The 19,091-nt window shown below is 43.9% G+C and overlaps 1 protein-coding gene across 7 annotated transcripts in view; it reads right to left on the bottom strand.

Moving 5' to 3' along the window:
* scaper (S-phase cyclin A-associated protein in the ER) overlaps nt 1–19,091 on the bottom strand; it is a 347,336-nt gene that overhangs the window by 50,254 nt on the left and 277,991 nt on the right. For all 7 annotated transcript variants that reach the window (XM_078199948.1, XM_078199949.1, XM_078199950.1 and 4 more), the window contains 2 exons: nt 11,622–11,854; nt 522–677 (listed from right to left, as the gene is read on the bottom strand). In XM_078199948.1, the coding sequence (XP_078056074.1) occupies nt 522–677; nt 11,622–11,854 (389 nt within the window). The remainder of the gene's footprint in view (nt 1–521; nt 678–11,621; nt 11,855–19,091) is intronic.

The following is a 19,091-nucleotide window of genomic DNA, read 5'->3' as shown; positions in this document are numbered from 1 at the left end:
TGGTAGGGGGATCTGAGGTCAAAATAGTGGGACAGGAAGAGGGCAATAGATGATCAGGATTCATTAAAGCGATAGCTGTGAGTCAGATTTGTACCAGACATATTCATGTTAATAGTATAAATTTAGGTTGAGGCTATACAGATGGTAGGCATTCATTAGATAATTACTTGAGTACATATAAAGAGACACTTATTGACACTGGTTGAAGAGTATGAAATTGTACATTTGTAGAGTTTCACCTTGTAAATAAATCTGAAATTGAGTTAAGATTGACTTCTGGGGCGGGATTTCCCAGCCGCACCCGCCCCCAAAACCTGAAAATCCCACCTGAGGTCAACGAACCTTTGTATGGTCCGCCCTCACCCGCTACGATTCTCATCCCCCACCCCCTCACCTCCTTCACCACTGGCTATGCGGAGTTTATCTATGGAAGAATCTGAAACTTGGAAGAACTTGAACTGACAAGCTGCTACGCATTTGGAGAAAAGTTACAGACATTGTTAAATGACTCAATCACTTACCGATTGACAATAGCAAAGCAAAGCCGACACATACTGTGCAGCAGGGCTGTAACATTTTGTAGAAAAGAGGCAACTTTAGGTTGTTCGTCAACAGGCCCTTGTATGGAGAGGAAACAGCCATACAACTTGTCAGTGAGTCCAGTATACACCACATAGCTAAGAATAGACAGAAAGAACTACATTAGTGTAGACAAGGATGGTTAAATACAAATCTAAGTCATATGTTGAAAATTTAAAATTTGTATGTACCTACCATTTCTATTATAAATTACTATGTCTATTCTTCATAATATAAACTCATGCATATTAAATAAGGTGTAGTTACAGCATGACAAGTGTACACCGGCATTTTTCCTTACAAATGTGGAAGTAGGAATACATAATGGAAGTATGAAATCAAGGACAGAATTGCACTTACCTCGAGGGTTAGAACAAAGAACAGTACAGCACAGGAAACAGGCCCTTCGGCCCTCCAAGCCTGTGCCGCTCCTTGGTCCAACTAGACCAATCGTTTGTATCCCTCCATTCCCAGGCTGCTCATGTGACTATCCAGGTAAGTCTTAAACGATGTCAGCGTGCCTGCCTCCACCACCCTACTTGGCAGCGCATTCCAGGCCCCCACCACCCTCTGTGTAAAAAACGTCCCTCTGATATCCGAGTTATACTTCGCCCCTCTCAGCTTGAGCCCGTGACCCCTCGTGATCGTCACCTCCGACCTGGGAAAAAGCTTCCCACTGTTCACCCTATCTATCCCCTTCATAATCTTGTACACCTCTATTAGATCTCCCCTCATTCTCCATCTTTCCAAGGAGAACAACCCCAGTCTACCCAATCTCTCCTCATAGCTAAGACCCTCCATACCAGGCAACATCCTGGTAAACCTTCTCTGCACTCTCTCTAACGCCTCCACGTCCTTCTGGTAGTGCGGCGACCAGAACTGGACGCAGTACTCCAAATGTGGCCTAACCAGCGTTCTATACAGCTGCATCATCAGACTCCAGCTTTTATACTCTATACCCCGTCCTATAAAGGCAAGCATACCATATGCCTTCTTCACCACCTTCTCCACCTGTGTTGCCACCTTCAAGGATTTGTGGACTTGCACACCTAGGTCCCTCTGTGTTTCTATACTCCTGATGACTCTGCCATTTATTGTATAACTCCTCCCTACATTATTTCTTCCAAAATGCATCACTTCGCATTTATCCGGATTAAACTCCATCTGCCACCTCTCCGCCCAATTTTCCAGCCTATCTATATCCTGCTGTATTGCCTGACAATGCTCTTCACTATCCGCAAGTCCAGCCATCTTCGTGTCATCCGCAAACTTGCTGATTACACCAGTTACACCTTCTTCCAAATCATTTATATATATCACAAATAGCAGAGGTCCCAGTACAGAGCCCTGCGGAACACCACTGGTCACAGACCTCCAGCCGGAAAAAGACCCTTCGACCACTACCCTCTGTCTCCTATGGCCAAGCCAGTTCTCCACCCATCTAGCCACTTCTTCTTGTATCCCATGAGCCTTAACCTTCTTAACCAACCTGCCATGTGGGACTTTGTCAAATGCCTTACTGAAATCCATATATAATTTTTTTCTGTCGGTTCTGTGTAATGTTATTGTTCCTGAGAAAGGCAACTATAAGTCTTAAAAATAAATTCACTGCCGTGGAAAGTGCAGGCGAGAGATGAGAAGAGAGTTAAGCGACAGTAGGAACCAACTACGATTTAAACCCAAGCTTTGTCCTTCGACCTTTTATTCATATTTATCTCTCTCATTTTAAACCTTTGGAAGTTTAAAATTTTTGCTCAGTCATTAAGTTAAGTTTAAGTTTATTTATTAGTGTCAAAAATAGGCTTAATTAACACTGCAATGAAGTTACTGTGAAAACCCCTTAGTCGCCACACTCCAGCGCCTGTTCGGGTACACTGAGGGAGAATTTAGCACGGCCAACGCACCTAACCAACATGTCTTTTGGATTGTGGGAGGAAACCCACGCAGATACGGGGGAGAATGTGCAGACTTTGTACAGACAGTGACCCAAGCAGGGAATCGATCCCGGCTTCCTGGCGCTGTGAGGCAGCAGTGCTAACCACTGCGCCACCGCCTTAATTCAAGGCTGAGGTCGTTAAGTTTTTGGACGTGGGGCCGAATGACTTATTCCTGATCCAATTTCTTATGATCTATGTAGGTTATAAACACATTTTATTAAGCCCATCAAAAGAAGGACAATATCTTGGAGAGCTATAGTGATTGTTCTTAGAAAAAGTTATTAGGGCTGTATTTATGGGACTATAACAGTGTGTCAGGATAAAGTGGCAATGACATTCCCCAGAACCCATGGAACTAGTCCACAGTGACATTCAGGAAAATAAGGGTTGCTACTTGTAGAACTCCAGTCTGACATAATATCAGCACTTCCAGGAAACAAATTGCATTTAAAGAAATCTGCTCTTTTCAAGTCATGTACAACCAGTTAATTCTTGGCCAGAATACTTGAAGAAGAGCTTGGAGACAGAGCTGAACTGCTATTGCAAGTTGAAGAAAAAAAACTGAACTGACCTGTTTATTTAGGATATACACACAGTTCCAGTCACCAATAACAACAGACGCGGTGACTGGTCAACTTCCCCCAAACCCCCAAAATTGCATGACTATTTCGAAGCAACTTGACAAATGAGGAGGTGACTGGGGGAGATTAAAAAAATTTAAACTTCCAAAGGTTTAAAATGAGAGAGATAAATATGAACAAAAGGTCGAAGGACAAAGCTTGGGTTTAAATCGTAGTTGGTTCCTACTGTCGCTTAACTCTCTTCTCATCTCTCGCCTGCACCTTCCACGGCAGTGAATTTATTTTTAAGACTTATAGTTGCCTTTCTCAGGAACAATAACATTACACAGAACCGACAGAAAAAAATTATATATGTTTCAAAATCTCGCAGATCAACTGAACTGCAGCGAGTTAAATGTTGTAGCCACTTTGTCTCCAGCACAATTCCACAAACAGCTATGATGAGAATAAATGATAGCGTTGGCTCCGAGAATATTTGAGGCCAGAACACAAGAGGAATGCTATGCTCTTAATATGTCATAGGATAATGCAACAAATGCATTGGTTCATAAGCATACAGGAATGCTAAAGTTTGTTTATTAGTCACAAGTAGGCTTACATTAACACTGCAATGAAGTTACTGTGAAAATCCCCGAGCCGCCACACTCTGGCGCCTGTTCAGATACACTGAGGGAGAATTTAGCACGGCCAATGCACCTAACTAGCAACGTCTTTCGGACTGTGGGAGGAAACCGGAGCACCCGGAGGAAACCCATGCAGACACGGGGAGAACGTGCAAACTCCGCACAGACAGTGACCCAAGCCGGGAATCGAACCCGGGTCCCTGGCACTGTGAGGCAGCAGTGCTAACCACTGTGCCACCGTGCCGCCCTAAAATGCACCATTTTGCCACTCCTGCTTTGGCTACACCAGAATGCCAACGTGTATGAGCCCATGTCTCTGGGGCGAAGCTCCAACACAAAAACCTTCTGATTCAGGAGGAACTGAGCTCAGATCTTTGCCAAAAATAATATGTATTGAAAGAAACGTTGGCATTGAAAGAGCAGGCAAATCTCATCTTGATAATGTGACCCCACAGGACTCGATTGGATCCAACCAAGTGGTCCATTGAGGCAAAATGTTCGGACATCCTTTCTACGAAGTGAATATGGGTGGCATCGATCCAGTTCCTGGTGGGGTGGGTATGGGTCATCGAGCAGTCTGAATTCTGCAGCTATCTGTCTGAAAACAGTATCCTACACAGGCAGGACAGAAAATGGTGGTTGCAGAAAAATGATAAAGAAAAGACACTGTTACAGAGGGGAGGGGGAATTCTTTGGCACTTGGGGCTAAGGTACATGAGGCAAGAGGGAAAGAAGTCAGCCATGGTTCCCCTTGTTGGTTGCTGTTCTGTGACCTACTGCAGGACAGGCCGCATTTGGGAAAGTCCGCTGAGGTGAGATTTTGATTGCTTCCGATGCCCTTCAATTATTGACTATCGATGGCTGAATGTCAAGACCCTAATATGAAGAATCATTATTTAGCCAAGGTACTTCAGAGATAATGCGATTTAAGGAACGGTACCCAAGCAATGCTTAGAAGTTGGAAGGCAGGGGTGGGGGTGGGAGAAGAGAAGGAAAGTTGTTTAGGAGGAGGCTTGAAATAAAGAACTACTGCAGTGGGCTAAAAAGTTGATATTCTTCATTCTCTGGGGGGGAAAAACTCATTAAAAAGCGGCTTGGTCAACAAAGGCGGCAATTTGATTTGAGATTATTGAAAGAACGGTTTATCTTTTTCCTAGGACAAAAAGCTTTTATTCTTCCCACTCTAAAGCCTGGTCATTTAATGCAAAACACTATCCTGTAATTTGTACCCAAAACACCCAAAGGGAAACCCAATACTTAACCTAACAGGTAGTCCTTCCAGACAGTCTTGTCATTATACCATTTCTAATTTGTCTATTTGAGACTGCGTCTAAACTGCATTCTCTCACTGTCCAGATTCTGCAACAAATCACTCCTAATTGCGTCTTCACCCTGTCACAGTTTCTATGGCAGCTCTACGTCCTGCCCATCTCCTACAATGCCGCAGGTATTAGACAGTCTCAGCTTACCCTGAGCCGCGGGCATTATCCAAGTTCAGTGTAGCTGACATCTTCAGAACACAGACCCATCAATCAGTGGACCTCCCACCTTTATGCTGTACATCCCCATTGCAGTCATTCAACTATTTTCCACAACTACATTAACACAACAGATCTTTTCTTGCTGACATCTTCGTTTTTTTTTCCCCCTTGATTTTCTCCCAACCTTTTCTGAAGGAGCCGACTCCGGCTGGGCTATTTCTTGCTGCTCTGGCAACTTGCTGGTGCTTTGCACAAGTGGTTATTCCTCACCTGCGAGAGTGTCAGCCGACTATTTTCCTCAGGGCAGGGCAATTACAGTCCTGACCCTCCCCTGACATCCACAAACCCTTTTCGTAATCATGGTTACAGGATTTTGATTAGAAAGAGGAATCCTGCCTGATTATCCCTCCCTCCCAAGCCCCCCAACGCCTGATCACCTAGGCAAATGGTACCCACTACTCAGTGTCAGCCCGCCTCTTGAAAGGTGCACTGACTGCAATTAATTAAGGGTGCGCTGACGCTCGAAATTCAGTGCTGTTCAGCTTTAGTGTAAATTTGGAGTCAGAATGAAACCTGACTCTGGAGTAAAAGGGGTGAAAGGTTCCCTCAGATAGCATGTGGCAGCAGCTGGAATGTAACTTAAGCGTGGTATCAAACAGATTTAAACCCATTCAGGGGACTTACTACACCTTCTGCGCAGATTTTAACCTACCTGCAGTTGACTTAAATGCTTAGACAGTGTGGATATTGCTATCACATCCTCTAAACAGCTCAATTTTAAACATTGAAGCTCAGCATGCAAGTCTAGCCAAACGTATGGATATAAAAACTGGAGTTCCAACCAACCAGTGTAAACAGCTGCTGGTCGTGCAGACTTCAACATAAAACTGAATGCTCACAGACTGAACCTTGACATATTTAGCTAATTCAATCAACAAGACACTTCAGGAAGGAAGAATGGAAAATCTCTGCAAATCTTTTCCTAACATGCCCCCAGTTACCTGTTTTTTTTTCTTACTTTGACTTTCTTTGATGCAAAAAGAAACCGCAATTAACCCTTGCACAGTAGCTAGAATCTGCCTTCAGATTAAGTTGTAAGAAAACTAATTTAGTTTCTCCCCATTCCTTGTTTTGAATGACACCAGGACGCAACCAAATGTTACAGAAAATGCTGGAACGAGTCAGCAGGTTCAGCAGCGTGTGTGGAGAGTTAACATTTCAGGTTGGTAGCCTTCCATTAGAGTATAACTGGTTTGAAACATTCTCTCTCTACAGATGCTGCTTGATCTGCTGAGTATTTCCAACATTTCCCCTTTGTATGCCCAATTTCCAGAATCCGCAGTATTTTGCCTTTGTGTTTAAGCTTATTTATTATTGTCACAAGTAGGCTTACATCGACACCGCAATGAAGTCACTGTGAAAATCCCCTAGTTGCCACACTCCGGCGCCTGTTCGGTACACTGAGGGAGAATTGAGCATGGCCAATACACCTAACCAGCACGTCTTTCGGACTGTGGGAGGAAACCAGAACACCCAGAGGAAACCCACGCAGACACGGGGGAGAACGTGCAGACTCCGCACAGACAGTGACCCAAGCCGGGAATCGAACCCGGGCCCCTGGCGCTCTGAGGCAGCAGTGCTGACCACTGTGCCACCGTGCTACCCCACGTGTAGATATCACAATCCACTTTCTCCTGATATAAAAAGCATTGAAATTGTTGATTGTAGTTTTCCCATCGGAATACTCACTAGTCCAAGTTTGAAACCCATCATTATGTTGTACAGGAACATTGGAGATGGGTGGGTTCTAAAGCAGGAAAACCCCCCCCAGTCCTTACATTGGCAGGGATGGGAAAGGCGACTATTTACCAGGATTTGTGTTAGAATCATTTGCCAAGCTCAAAAGAGGATAGTGGCAGGTTTGGGTGGTCTGAATATGGCTCGAGGTCCGACATTTGCTTCTCTCTGTTAATGCTCATTCAGTAAGAAGTCTCACAACACCTGGTTAAAGTCCAACAGGTTTATTTGGTAGCACAAGCTTTCGGTGCACTGCTCCTTCATCAGACTCACCTGAAGAAGGAGCAACACTCTGAAAGCTTGTGCTACCAAGTAAACCTGTTGGACTTTAACCTGGTGTTATGAGACTTCTTACTGTGCCCACCCCAGTCCAACGCCGGCATCTCCACATCAATGTTAATTCACACATGTACTGGGGCATTCAACCAAAGGGTTTTGTTTCAGTCACTTTAACATCACAAGTTCTCACTGAAGAAGGGAATCATACATTATTGTATAAGCTTCTCTCATACCCTCACTTGAATATTCCTGCACTGAACCCATACAGTTTCTGCTGTATGTTTCCCTTACTGTTGATCAAAATGCATTAAAATCAATTGCTCCACATTTTGGGGAATGCTCCCAGCCGGAAGTTAAGGTTTATTTATTTATTAGTCAAAAGTAAGGCTTACAGTAACACTGCAATGAATTTTACTGTGAAAGTCCCCTAGCCGCCACAGTCTGATGCTTGTTCGGGTCAATGCACCTAACCAGCACATCTTTCAGACTGTGGGAGGAAACTGGAGCACCTGGAGGAAACCCACGCAGACACGGGGAGAACGTGCAAACTCCACGCAGTCAATGACCCAAGCCGGGAATCGAACCCGGGTCCCTGGCACTGTGAAGAAGCAGTGCTAACCACCGCGCTGCCCATAAGTTGTGTTAAATGGGAGCGTTTTTTGCAGAAAGAACTACAGTAGTGCAGAACAGATTCTCTGATCCTGATTCCCTTCACGCTTGGCTGTGAGCCTGACAACAGTGACTTTATCCGAATAAGTAAAATGAAGGGTGTCTACAAAGTGGGACGACCAAGTCAAGTGGCAACAGACTACCCAGAATTCAGTACAGGAGCACTTGTTTTTGGTGGACACGTGAGGAATTCTTTATCCTTCCAACTCAATGAGAATTTGAAATATTCAAATGACTGACACCAAACACTGCGAGCAATTGTATAAAACCCAATGGTGCAAATCAACACCAGCAGTCAGAGCAGCAACGATGTCAGAGCGGGATCACGTTTGTCACTCCATGTATTGTCTCGGGTCTCGGATGTTTTAGTCACTTCCTTCCCTTAGGCTATCGAAGTCTGCTTCAGTCATTTCTCACCTTACTATAGATTCAGTTGCTTATTCTGCGTGAACTCTGACCTCAGCCTTCCTGAATGCTTCTGGCTACGGTTGCCGTGCATTACCTGGGACTGCTTGCACAGGATACACTGAACAATATTCAGCAAAGGCCACAATGAAGGCTCAGGGGGAATAATTACTGTCCATTTCGTTCTTTTGTCCACAACTCAAAGGAGTTGTGGACAGCCTGCAAATACCTTCGCATCTCAAGCAAGAAGCAAAAGTTAGGAAGGCGTGTGTATCCGTCTTTAAAAGAAAAAGTCCATTGAAAAAATACACTCTTCAGAAACTCAGGCGAATTAAACAGTTGAAGTGCCTTAATTACACAAATTAACTCTATCAAAATAGTACATTAAATTGAGAGTTTGTAAATCAGATATCCTAAAGGTGAAGTTCTCCAACTTGAGATATAAATATTAATCCTGCATATTGGTCTGTTTTGGATATGATTAGTTTCCACACATTTAAAATGGAGCAAGTTGGGATTACGTGATACACAATCATTTTTATTCCTTCTCATCCAGGTTTTTCTACTTTCTAAATTGTAGGTCGGATGGGCCAAAAGGTCTCCCTGCACTGCTGCGAAATTCAGCTATTCTGGTCCTTAACCTTCCCTTCTCCTAAACATGGTGACTCGCGTTGGAACGCAGTAGAGCAGGCCGAAAGTGAAATCCTTTCATGAGTGAAGTGGCTTTAGGATGACGTGTGGAAATAATCCACCCCTCTTTGCCAGACTTAATGATCCACTTAGCTAAGCCGGTCAGGTCTGCAATACTCCAGGAGACTTTTGATGATTGGTCGGCCAGCTTGTCTTAGAAATAGAAGCAGAAATGGGCCTATTTGGCTGGGATTATTCTCACTCGACTCCTAACAGCATTGCAAGTAAATGCCCTACTGGGTTGGCTGATCCTGCCTAGACAAGTGGTAGGAAGCTTACCAATTGTCTGTATTGGCAAGCTAAACAGAGAGTTGGTTAAACTCCAGTAGTATGTTGGGGCAGCACGGTGGCGCAATGGTTGGTACTGCTGCCCCACAGCACCAGGGACCTGGGTTCGATTCCCGGCTTGGGGGTCACTGTCTGTGTGGAGTTTGCACGTTCTCCCCATGTCTATGTGAGTTTCCTCCGGGTGCTCCGGTTTCCTCCCACAGTCCAAAGATCAATGAATCACAGAACCCTACAGTGCAGAAGGAGGCCATTTGATCCATCGAGCCTGCACCGACAATAATCCCACCCAGACCCTATCCCCGTTACCCCACATATTTACCCCGCTAATCCCTGTAACCAATGCATCCCGGGACACTAAGGGACAATTTAGCATGGCCAATGCGCCTAACCCGCACATCTTTGGACAAGATGTGCTGGTTAGGTGGATTGGCCGTGCTAAATTGCCCCTTAAGGGACCTGGGTTCGATTCCCGGCTTGGGTCACTGTCTGTATGGAGTCTGCACATTCTTCCCGTGTCTGCGTGGGTTTCCTCCGGGTGCTCCGATTTCCTCCCACAGTCTGAAAGATGCGCTGGTTAGGTGCATTGGCCGTGCTAAATTCTCCCGAGCAGGCGCCGGAGTGTGGCAACTTGGGGATTTTCAGAGTAACTTCATTGCAGTGTTAAGGTAAACCTGCTTGTGACATTAATAAATAAACTTTACTCTTGTGAATACTTTGGGTCACTAAAGCCTGAGCTTAACCAACTTGTGCTTAAACTCTCTCGTTGTGGATAAGTAGGTGTATATCTGAGGGCAGGGTGTGTGCACACTGTATTTGTCAAAGAGAAATATTATTTGCAATTCCTTACGAGGGTTCTTCAACATTCTGATAGACAGATATCTGACCAACAGAATATGTAATGTGCATGAGCTGGCAACTGAGTTGTTGACAGGCTATATGACGGAGTGGGAACATTAGAATCATAACGGGTTTGGCCCTGTCATGCGAGATCCCCAAACCCCACACTTCCATGAGGCACCACAGGGATGAGGATTTGGAGCCTGGCTGATTCTTTTCCTTTCCTCGCCGTGAGGCACAAATTGAACCATTTTCTCCCTGCTCATAGAGTTTCATAGAATCCTACAGTGCAGAAGGAGGCCATTCGGCCCATCGAGTCTGCACTGACCACAATCCCACTCAGGCCCTATCCTCATAACCCCATGCATTTACTCTAGCTAGCCCCCCTAACACTAGGGGGCAATTTAGCACGGCCAATCCACCTAACCCGCACATCTTGTCCAAAGATGTGCGGGTTAGATGCATTGGCCATGCTAAATGGTCCCTTAGTGTCCCGGGATGCATAGGTTAGAGGGATTTAGCGGGGTAAATACGTGGGGTAACGGGGATAGGGTCTGGGTGGGATTATTGTCGGTGCAGGCTCGATGGGCCGAATGGCCTCCTTCTGCACTGTAGGGTTTCTATGATTCTATGATCTTTGGATTGTGGGAGGAAACCGGAGCACCCGGGGGAAACCCACGCAGACATGGGGAGAATGTGCAAACTCCACACAGACAGTGATCCAAGCTGGAATCGAATCCAGGTCCCTGGCGCTGTGAGACAACAGTGCTAGCCACTGTGCCGCCCAACTCACTCAACACAATCCTATCAGAGTTTGGTTAGCTTACTACAGACCAAGGTTCATAGGAGCAACAGAGTTCATTTATCTCTTGAGCTGGCCACAAGACTGCTGGTTGTGGGGGTGTTGGCCCTGAAGTAGAGGGATTAAGGGACACAGAAAGAAGCAACATGGAAATTCTACAACAATTCACCCTTATATAGTGAGTGAAAAAGGAGGGAGTTGTGCACAGCAGAAAATTAAAGGCACAGCCAAGTAGATAGATGTTTTGGGGGCTTCACAAATCAGGAATGGAAGTAGCAGAGAAAATTGGATTTGTGGAGCATCCCAGAGAACAAGGAAGTAATGACTGAAAGGCGAACTTGAGGGCAAATTGAGAAATTGGATCTGGAGTCACATGTCGGCCAGACCAGGTAAGGACAACAAATTTCCTTCCCTAAAGGACATTAAATATGGTTTTTTACGATAATCGATATCATTAGACTTTTAATTCCTGATTTTTATTGAAATCAAATTTCACCATCTGCCTGGTGGGATTAGATCCCGGGTCCCAAGAGCATTACCCTGGGTCTCTGGATTACCACATAGTCAGACAAATAAAACATTTATAATACAATAATGCATCTACAACTGCACCTATTTTACTCCCCACTTTCTTACATAGTCCCTGCCTTCACCTGATGAGATCCTGTATCCTGCTGATGCAGAGTTCATTCTGTGAAAGGTTATTTTTCATTTCCTGTCCTGATTTCTTTGGTGTGCCAGGCTGGCTGTTGGCCTCGGGGAGATTGTTGGCCAAGCACCCAAGCACAGTGGCGCAGGTTTGCAGGAGTCCTGTGGTCAGCCCTTCAAACACTTGTTTGCTCACACTCTTTCCAAAGATGGCCTCGTCTTCTGCAGGCACGAAAAGCTACAAAGCGAAAAGAAATGTGAAATATCAGAATGGAATACTTGGGTTTAGACCCAATTTGGTCTGCCCCAGCTTGAAATTTTCTGAAATGTAAAAGCACTTTAAACCGTATTGGATTTTTCACCCTGATTTGGGAGTGCCAACTTTGTCTGCCACTCTTCCCTGCTTACACTCAGGAGCTGAACTCATTAACGCTGCTCGGCTCCATTGCATTGTATAAAAAGTACAAACATACTTTGCTTGTGTTTATTGGCCTCTCTGCGATTCCATCGATTCTTTTACGCTATGGCATGCAGCTGCTTAAGACAGAGCCATTTGTTGGCTAATTCATTGCATTCCTCTAATCTAAAAGCACTTCAAATCTGACATCAAAAAAATCATGGTGCGGAGATGCCGGCGTTGGACTGGGGTGGGCACAGTAAGAAGTTTCACAACACCAGGTTAAAGTCCAACAGGTTTATTTGGAATCACGAGCTTTCGGATCAAAAAAGCTTTAAAGGAACAGAATTACATTTACCCATTTCCTTGCAATAAGGAGTAGAGGTTTTCAATGAGTTATTAGAACCAGCAAATTATACTCCATCATTGGCAGTCATACAATCAGTTGTCTAAGCCCCAAGCTCAGGAATTTCCTCCAATTCTCTATCTCCTTTGAGATGTTGCTAAACACCTATGCTCTTTCTCACAATAACATCTCCTAAAGTTGTTTGATAATGCTCCTTTGAAGCAATATTGTTAACCACATTAAAGGCATGATATAAATGCAAGTCATCACCATCTTGCACTGCTGATGACCTTCCTGCAATGTAAACTGCCTAATGTAGCCTGTTGTGGATCTCGCTGCCAGCAGCTTTGCCTGGGGCTCTGGATCTACTGCGAGAACTGCCTGCTCCATGGATCCAACCAATCCGCAGTAGATTGGCAAAGGATTTCAAACTTTAAAATGGAAGGGCAACACATGGAAGTCCTGCTAAGGTGTTGTCCATCTCTAGAACAAGTCAGAATGCAATAGGACCTCTCACCTACCCCTCTCCAACAGGCTTTCAAAATCCAATGACCATTTAATAAATACCCTCTGGACCACAAGATCAGCAGCAGGCCATTTGGTCATTGACTTGCAACCTCATCCAAACAGATCATGGTCAATCATCTAACTCTACGCCATTTTCCCCACTATCCCCATCTATCTGCCTTGAACATGTTCAATGAATGAATTGCAACAGCCCTCTGGGGTAGAGAATTCTAAACATTCACCACCCTCCGAGTTTAGAAATTCCTACTTATCTCAGACCTAAATAACCGGCCCCTTATTCTGAGATTGAGACCCCTGGTTCTAGACTCACCATGATGTGGAGATGCCGGCGTTGGACTGAGGTAAACACAGTAAGAAGTCTCACAACACCAGGTTAAAGTCCAACAGGTTTTTTGGTAGCACAAGCCACTAGCTTTCAGAGCGCTGCTCCTTCGTCAGATAAGTGGGAGTTCTGTTCACAAACAGAGCATATAAAGACACAAACTCAATTTACAAAATAATGGTTGGAATGCGAGTCTTGGAATGCAATTCTCGCATTCCAACCATTATTTTGTAAATTGAGTTTGTGTCTTTATATGCCCTGTTTGTGAACCGAACTCCCACTTACCTGATGAAGGGGCAGCGCTCCGAAAGCTAGTGGCTTGTGCTACCAAATAAACCTGTTGGACTTTAACCTGGTGTTGTGAGACTTCTTACTGTCTAGACTCACCAGCCAGGGGAAACATCGGATCCACACCTACCCTGTCATGCCTTGTAAGGAATTTATAAATTTCAATGAGGATAATTCCTGCCCTGACTCGGATTTGAATTGAGGTTGCAGTGGCCACAATGCAGAATGCTAACCAATATATGATTACAGCATTACACTGTCCAAAGATATGCAGGTTCGGTGGGTTGGCCATGCTAAATTGTCCCCTGGTGTCAGATGGACTAGCTAGGGTAAATGCATGGGGTAATGGGGGTAAGGCCTGGATGGGATTGTGGTCAGTACAGACTCGATGGGCTGGATGGCCTCCTTCTGCACTATAGGATTCTATGATCAGCTGCTGAATAGCAAAACAGCAATTAAGATTTTGTTGGGGCCTCCAGCATTCACACACAATGCCATGTCCTTTCTGTGTAAAGCATCTTATTTTTGAGCGTCATCAATAATTCAGGTGCATCAGTGACTTATGAATTATGATTCTTAAATTATTGCTTCAACAGATGTCGAAATGAATGATAAAAGGACATTAAACCCCTCCTGGCCCATGATAAAACTGTGATGAAAACAGCACAGTTCTTTCTCCTTTCCCTAAACAACCTTGCCACGGAACCTTAACTTTCCCTCAATATTTCCATTTTGTTGGCACGTACTTCAGTTTTGTCTCTCAACAGCTGCTCTGTTGTAACGTCCCTTACTCTTTCTGCAGCTGAATGCAGCTTTCTGGTTAGACTTCACTGCTAACCAAATCTTAAGATGTTTTCCTTTCTCTCCTCCTTCAACAGCTTCTCTTATTTCTCTTTCAAATGCTGAACCTTTTTTGCGTTCCCTCCCCGGTTTCAATAAAGACCATCTTGACTTCCCTTAAGCTCGGTTAATCTTTCCTCAGTCTTGTTTTGACCTTTTGTGATTTCCCCTGCGAGTTCCCTTGGCTCTTCGCTAAATGAGCTGCCCTGCCAACATCCACTGGTCAGATATAGAACAGCGAAACCTAACAGCACGCAGCTCAAACTACAGAAGACAAAATTGTAAAATTGTCCTGAAATTTTAAATTGACATGGCATTGCCTGTCCTCACAGCCAATTTACCAACTTGAAGCTTATGGAATCAAACCTGCAGCTTACATACACATTTGGTCCTAAATTATTTACTGCAGCTTTTTTACGTTAATCTTTTACTGTGTCAAGTTCACTTTTAAGTTTAATTTTCCATTCCAGGCAAAACACTTTTCTGGGCTACTCTTGAAAAGTACTTGATTAGCTGCAATGTACTTTGGGACGTCTGAAGTCATGAAAAGCATTATAAAAATGGTAGTCCTTTCTTTGATTTTAATTCGTTATCTGATGCCCATATCCAATTGTTTAAACTTTTCATCCTCCAATATTCCACTCTGTTCAAGAATGTTCCCGAGAAGTGCTCTGGGATGTCTTATTACATTGAAGATTGTGCACAGCTCTTATCCTGTCTAGCGTATAGTCCACTACTTTGTCTGGTTCAGATCTGTCAGCCATATTCAAATATTAAGGCCAAATTTCATTGTTTCTTAGGCTATCAATTGTAATTGCAATGCTAGTTGTCCGATTTCCTTAAATCAGAATATCAATAGACTAATCAGGGCACAGGTTGCATCATATCGCAGTTCAATCCTGTCCGTACCAGATGTCCATAGGTACATGTTCCAGCAGTCACTTCATAGTAATCAGGAGCAAGTACATGAACAGTGTTCTCTTTTTCTCTTCACTCTTGGAACACTGAGGGAGATGCTAAAAAATTGTACTACTGGTCTACTTATCAGCTAAATTAGCACAGACCAAAGGTGGAAGCTGGAACGTTTTTATTCAGTACAGCACAGCTTCACAAGAAGTCCATTTGCCATCGCTACCAGAGGAGTACCTGAAGGCATTTAAAGTCGTTCTTGTTTTTCCTTTGTTCTTGAACATCGCTGGCAAGTCCAGCATTTGTTGCCTATACCTAATCGACCTCAAGAAGGTGGTGAGCCTCCTTCTTGAACCACTGCAGCCCACGTGATGTAGGTATGCCCACAGTCTGTTAAGGAGGGAGTTCCAGGATTTTGACTGAATAACAGTAAAGGAACAGCGATATGATTCTGAGTCAGGGTGATGCTTGATTTGAAGGAGTGGGGGGGCCCTTGCAGGTGGTGATGTTCCAATGTTTCTACTGCCCTTGTCCTTCCAGGTAGACACTGGGGTTCTAAAAGGTGCTTTCAAAATAGTCCTGGGTATATTGTTGTATTGCTTCTTGTAGATGGTACAGATTGTTGCCACTGTGCGCCAATGCCCCCATTAAGATATCATACTAAAGGCTATGTAAGTCCTTCTACCATTAATGCATTTCCAGTGGGGCCTTTTTAAGCCCCCCCTAATCTTTGTGAACACACTGAAAAAAGTCCCCTATTACCTAGCAGTTCATTCCCACTGAGCGTCTTTCAAATCAGTGGCTGGTTGGATTCAGAATTGTCAATCATTGACCAAATTACAAACGTGAAACTTTAAACAGTCTGTTACCATGGCAATATAGCCAACAGATATCATAATGTGCATCAAGACTGACAAGCTGACTTTCACATGCTTCAGACTGGCTTGCAAGACCCATCACTTAAGATGCCTGATTCGCTCTCTCAGTCACTTTAACATAATTTCTCTCCTTTCCTCTTTTATGGCCATAATAAGGTAGAGACTCTTCTCTGTCATACACAATGAGAAGCATCTGTTGCAAAAGTATACAGAACCCTTATGTTTGGGATGATAAGCCAGCTGCAAGCCCTCCTTTAACATTTTATGATCTGTGCTTCATCTTAATGGTTTCACTCTTTAGCTGAAAGGGGATGAAGAGGAATAAAAGGTATCTTAAAAGACCAACGCTAGAGAGTAAGATGAAGCACTTGAATTGTCAAGTACTTATCCCTTCTTACATACAGAACAGTAAGACATGAAAGATGTAATTTTTTAAAAATGTAACTGACTCCAAACTATGCAGAACGCATCAGTTACTTGCAGGTACAAAAAAATGAAGATCCTTGGAATCAATATATGTGAAACACATGTATGTGCTTTCAGCCAAGATTGATTTTCACAACTCTGGCAACTTTACTGCTGACTGCTTTGGCAAAGACATTATACAGGACACATTTCTCCTTGCAGTGATGCTTCTTTTTAAATGTTCACTGAAGGATTACTTGAGAGTTAAATTCTTGCTATCAAATGGAAAGAAAACCCATAGTTTTAAACATTACTCCTGATGAGCACAATGGTGTTCCAATTATTGCACAAAGCATTTTCCAACTGTCTGCATTTGCTGGATGTATAAAGAAATCCATTTCTCTGGCCTTTCACCCTTCATGACACTTCTGTTGTGTTGGCCTGCTTAATAGATCCCCTTCTGCCTTTAAAAGACTAGTTCTAAATAAATCTCTCATCATCTCCGAGCACAGATATTCTCTTAGTCCACTCCCAGTTACATTTCCTCAAATCTGAAGGCCACAAATTGGAGCGCATCTGGCACACATCTGGTCTAATGGTTTAGATCTGGGTCAAATACATCAAGTTTTATCATGCCACACTCTCATTATCCAAAACAATCTTGCCACACATGGATCACCCTGGACTGCAAAGACAACTCCAGGCTCTCTTTCTCCATAATTAACTGCCTCCTCAGATCCCTATCTTGCACCACTCTATCTGTACCTATTCCCCCAATACCAAGAACAACAAATTCATGGATCTCTGTTTCTAAGATTGATGTCCATGCAGCTGCTGCTGACTCCATCCCACTTTCCTCTGCCCTTACATTTCACCACCTACTCGATTACAGCCCGTCTTCTCCCATGCCCTTTCCCTCACAGCTCTTCCACCCATACCTCTGCTTTCCACATGTCTAGCTTGATATTTTCCAATGTCCTCCTAGCTAATCTCCCATGTTCCATATTTTCTGAACTCCAGGACTGCCCAAAACTCAACTACTTGTGCCTTGTGCTTCACAAATCACCCATCACCCCAATCCTTCATGATTGACCCTGGCAACCTATTGCCTAATATATTGAAACAAAATATTTGTCCTCACGCTCTCCGTGACCTTGCCGCAACCTACTCCAGCCATGTACCCCATCACATTCTCTGGTCTTCTGACTCTGGCCTTTAACGCATTGCTCCGCCTTTCACCCCAGGTTTGACAGGGTTTAGCCATCTAAGCTCACTTTCCAAATATCCCTCCCTCAATCTTTATGCCTTTCCCCTTCTTACAGCTTCTCAATGAGCCACCTTTTCAACTGAACTTTTGGTCACCCAACTTAAATACTGCTGTCATGGTATACCTTTCCATTAGTGAAGTGCAGCATACAAACTTTACATCAAAAGTAATGTATAATATAAATTATAGATTGCCATTTTTCTTAAAACCTGAATTTGTAATGGCAATTAAACCCCAACCTAATGCTTCCTTGCTGCTGGCAAATTTGGTGATGCCACTGACCCTTGCCCCAATAGTTTTATTAGTTGAGACTTCTGCTGGTGCAAAAATGAGCCTATAACCATTTCCTTGAGTTAAACACTTGGAAGACTGAAGGCATTATCTTACAAACATCTTGGCTACTGATTCTGTCCCCCCAGCGACTACTTTAAGTTGAACCCCATGGTTTACAATGTTGTCATCCTATCCAATTCCATATCTTCTCCAACACAAAGTGTTGATTGTCATTTCTTTAACACTACCTGCATCTCCCTGCCTCAGTCCAACCGCTGCTGAAACACTGGTCCAACAATGTACCTCCTCCAAACTCAACTACTCCAATGTTCTACAGGGTAGCCTCCTACCCTCCAGTCTTGAGACTTCAACTCATTCAGAATTCTACACCAATACCACAGCAAACTCCAGCTCATGCACCACTGCTGTCCTCACTGATGCACATTTACTCTTGGACCTCCAACACTTCCAATTTAAAATGTTCATAGCTGTGATTAAATCATCTTGTCCTTGCCCTTCTCTATCGCTGGAGCTTTCTCCAGCCATATAAACCCCACCAGAACTCTCTGTCCCCCCAACTTTGGCCCCATGTGATTCCTTGCTTCCCTTTGTTCCACTGTTGGCGGCCAAGCTTTCAATCCCTGGGCCCTGCATTCTGAAATTCCTTCCTTAAACCTCTTCAACTTTCCACATCCCACACCTCCTCCAACCCCCCCTCAGTGTACACCGCCATTGACCACATGTTTGATTATGCCTCTGTGATTGCCTTGGGACATTCTGCATTGTAAGGTATTACATAAATGAGGGTTTCAATATTTCGTCTGAGCACCTGTTGGGCTGGGAATTGAAGTGGGCCCCTACTGAGGTCAAAAAAATATATGTTCTCATAAATATATATTTTTGCATATTTCCTTGGTCTTTCCTTTCCAATAATGTACACTATTACTCATCTCATTAATTCAGAGTCAGGCAGCTGTAGGCTTGGTAGGTGGCCAACTTTCCAAATTCACGGGCTAGTTTTA

The sequence above is a fragment of the Mustelus asterias genome, chromosome 29 (assembly GCF_964213995.1).
Source record: "Mustelus asterias chromosome 29, sMusAst1.hap1.1, whole genome shotgun sequence".
NCBI lineage: Eukaryota > Metazoa > Chordata > Chondrichthyes > Carcharhiniformes > Triakidae > Mustelus > Mustelus asterias.
This window is presented reverse-complemented; position numbering and strand designations above follow the sequence as displayed.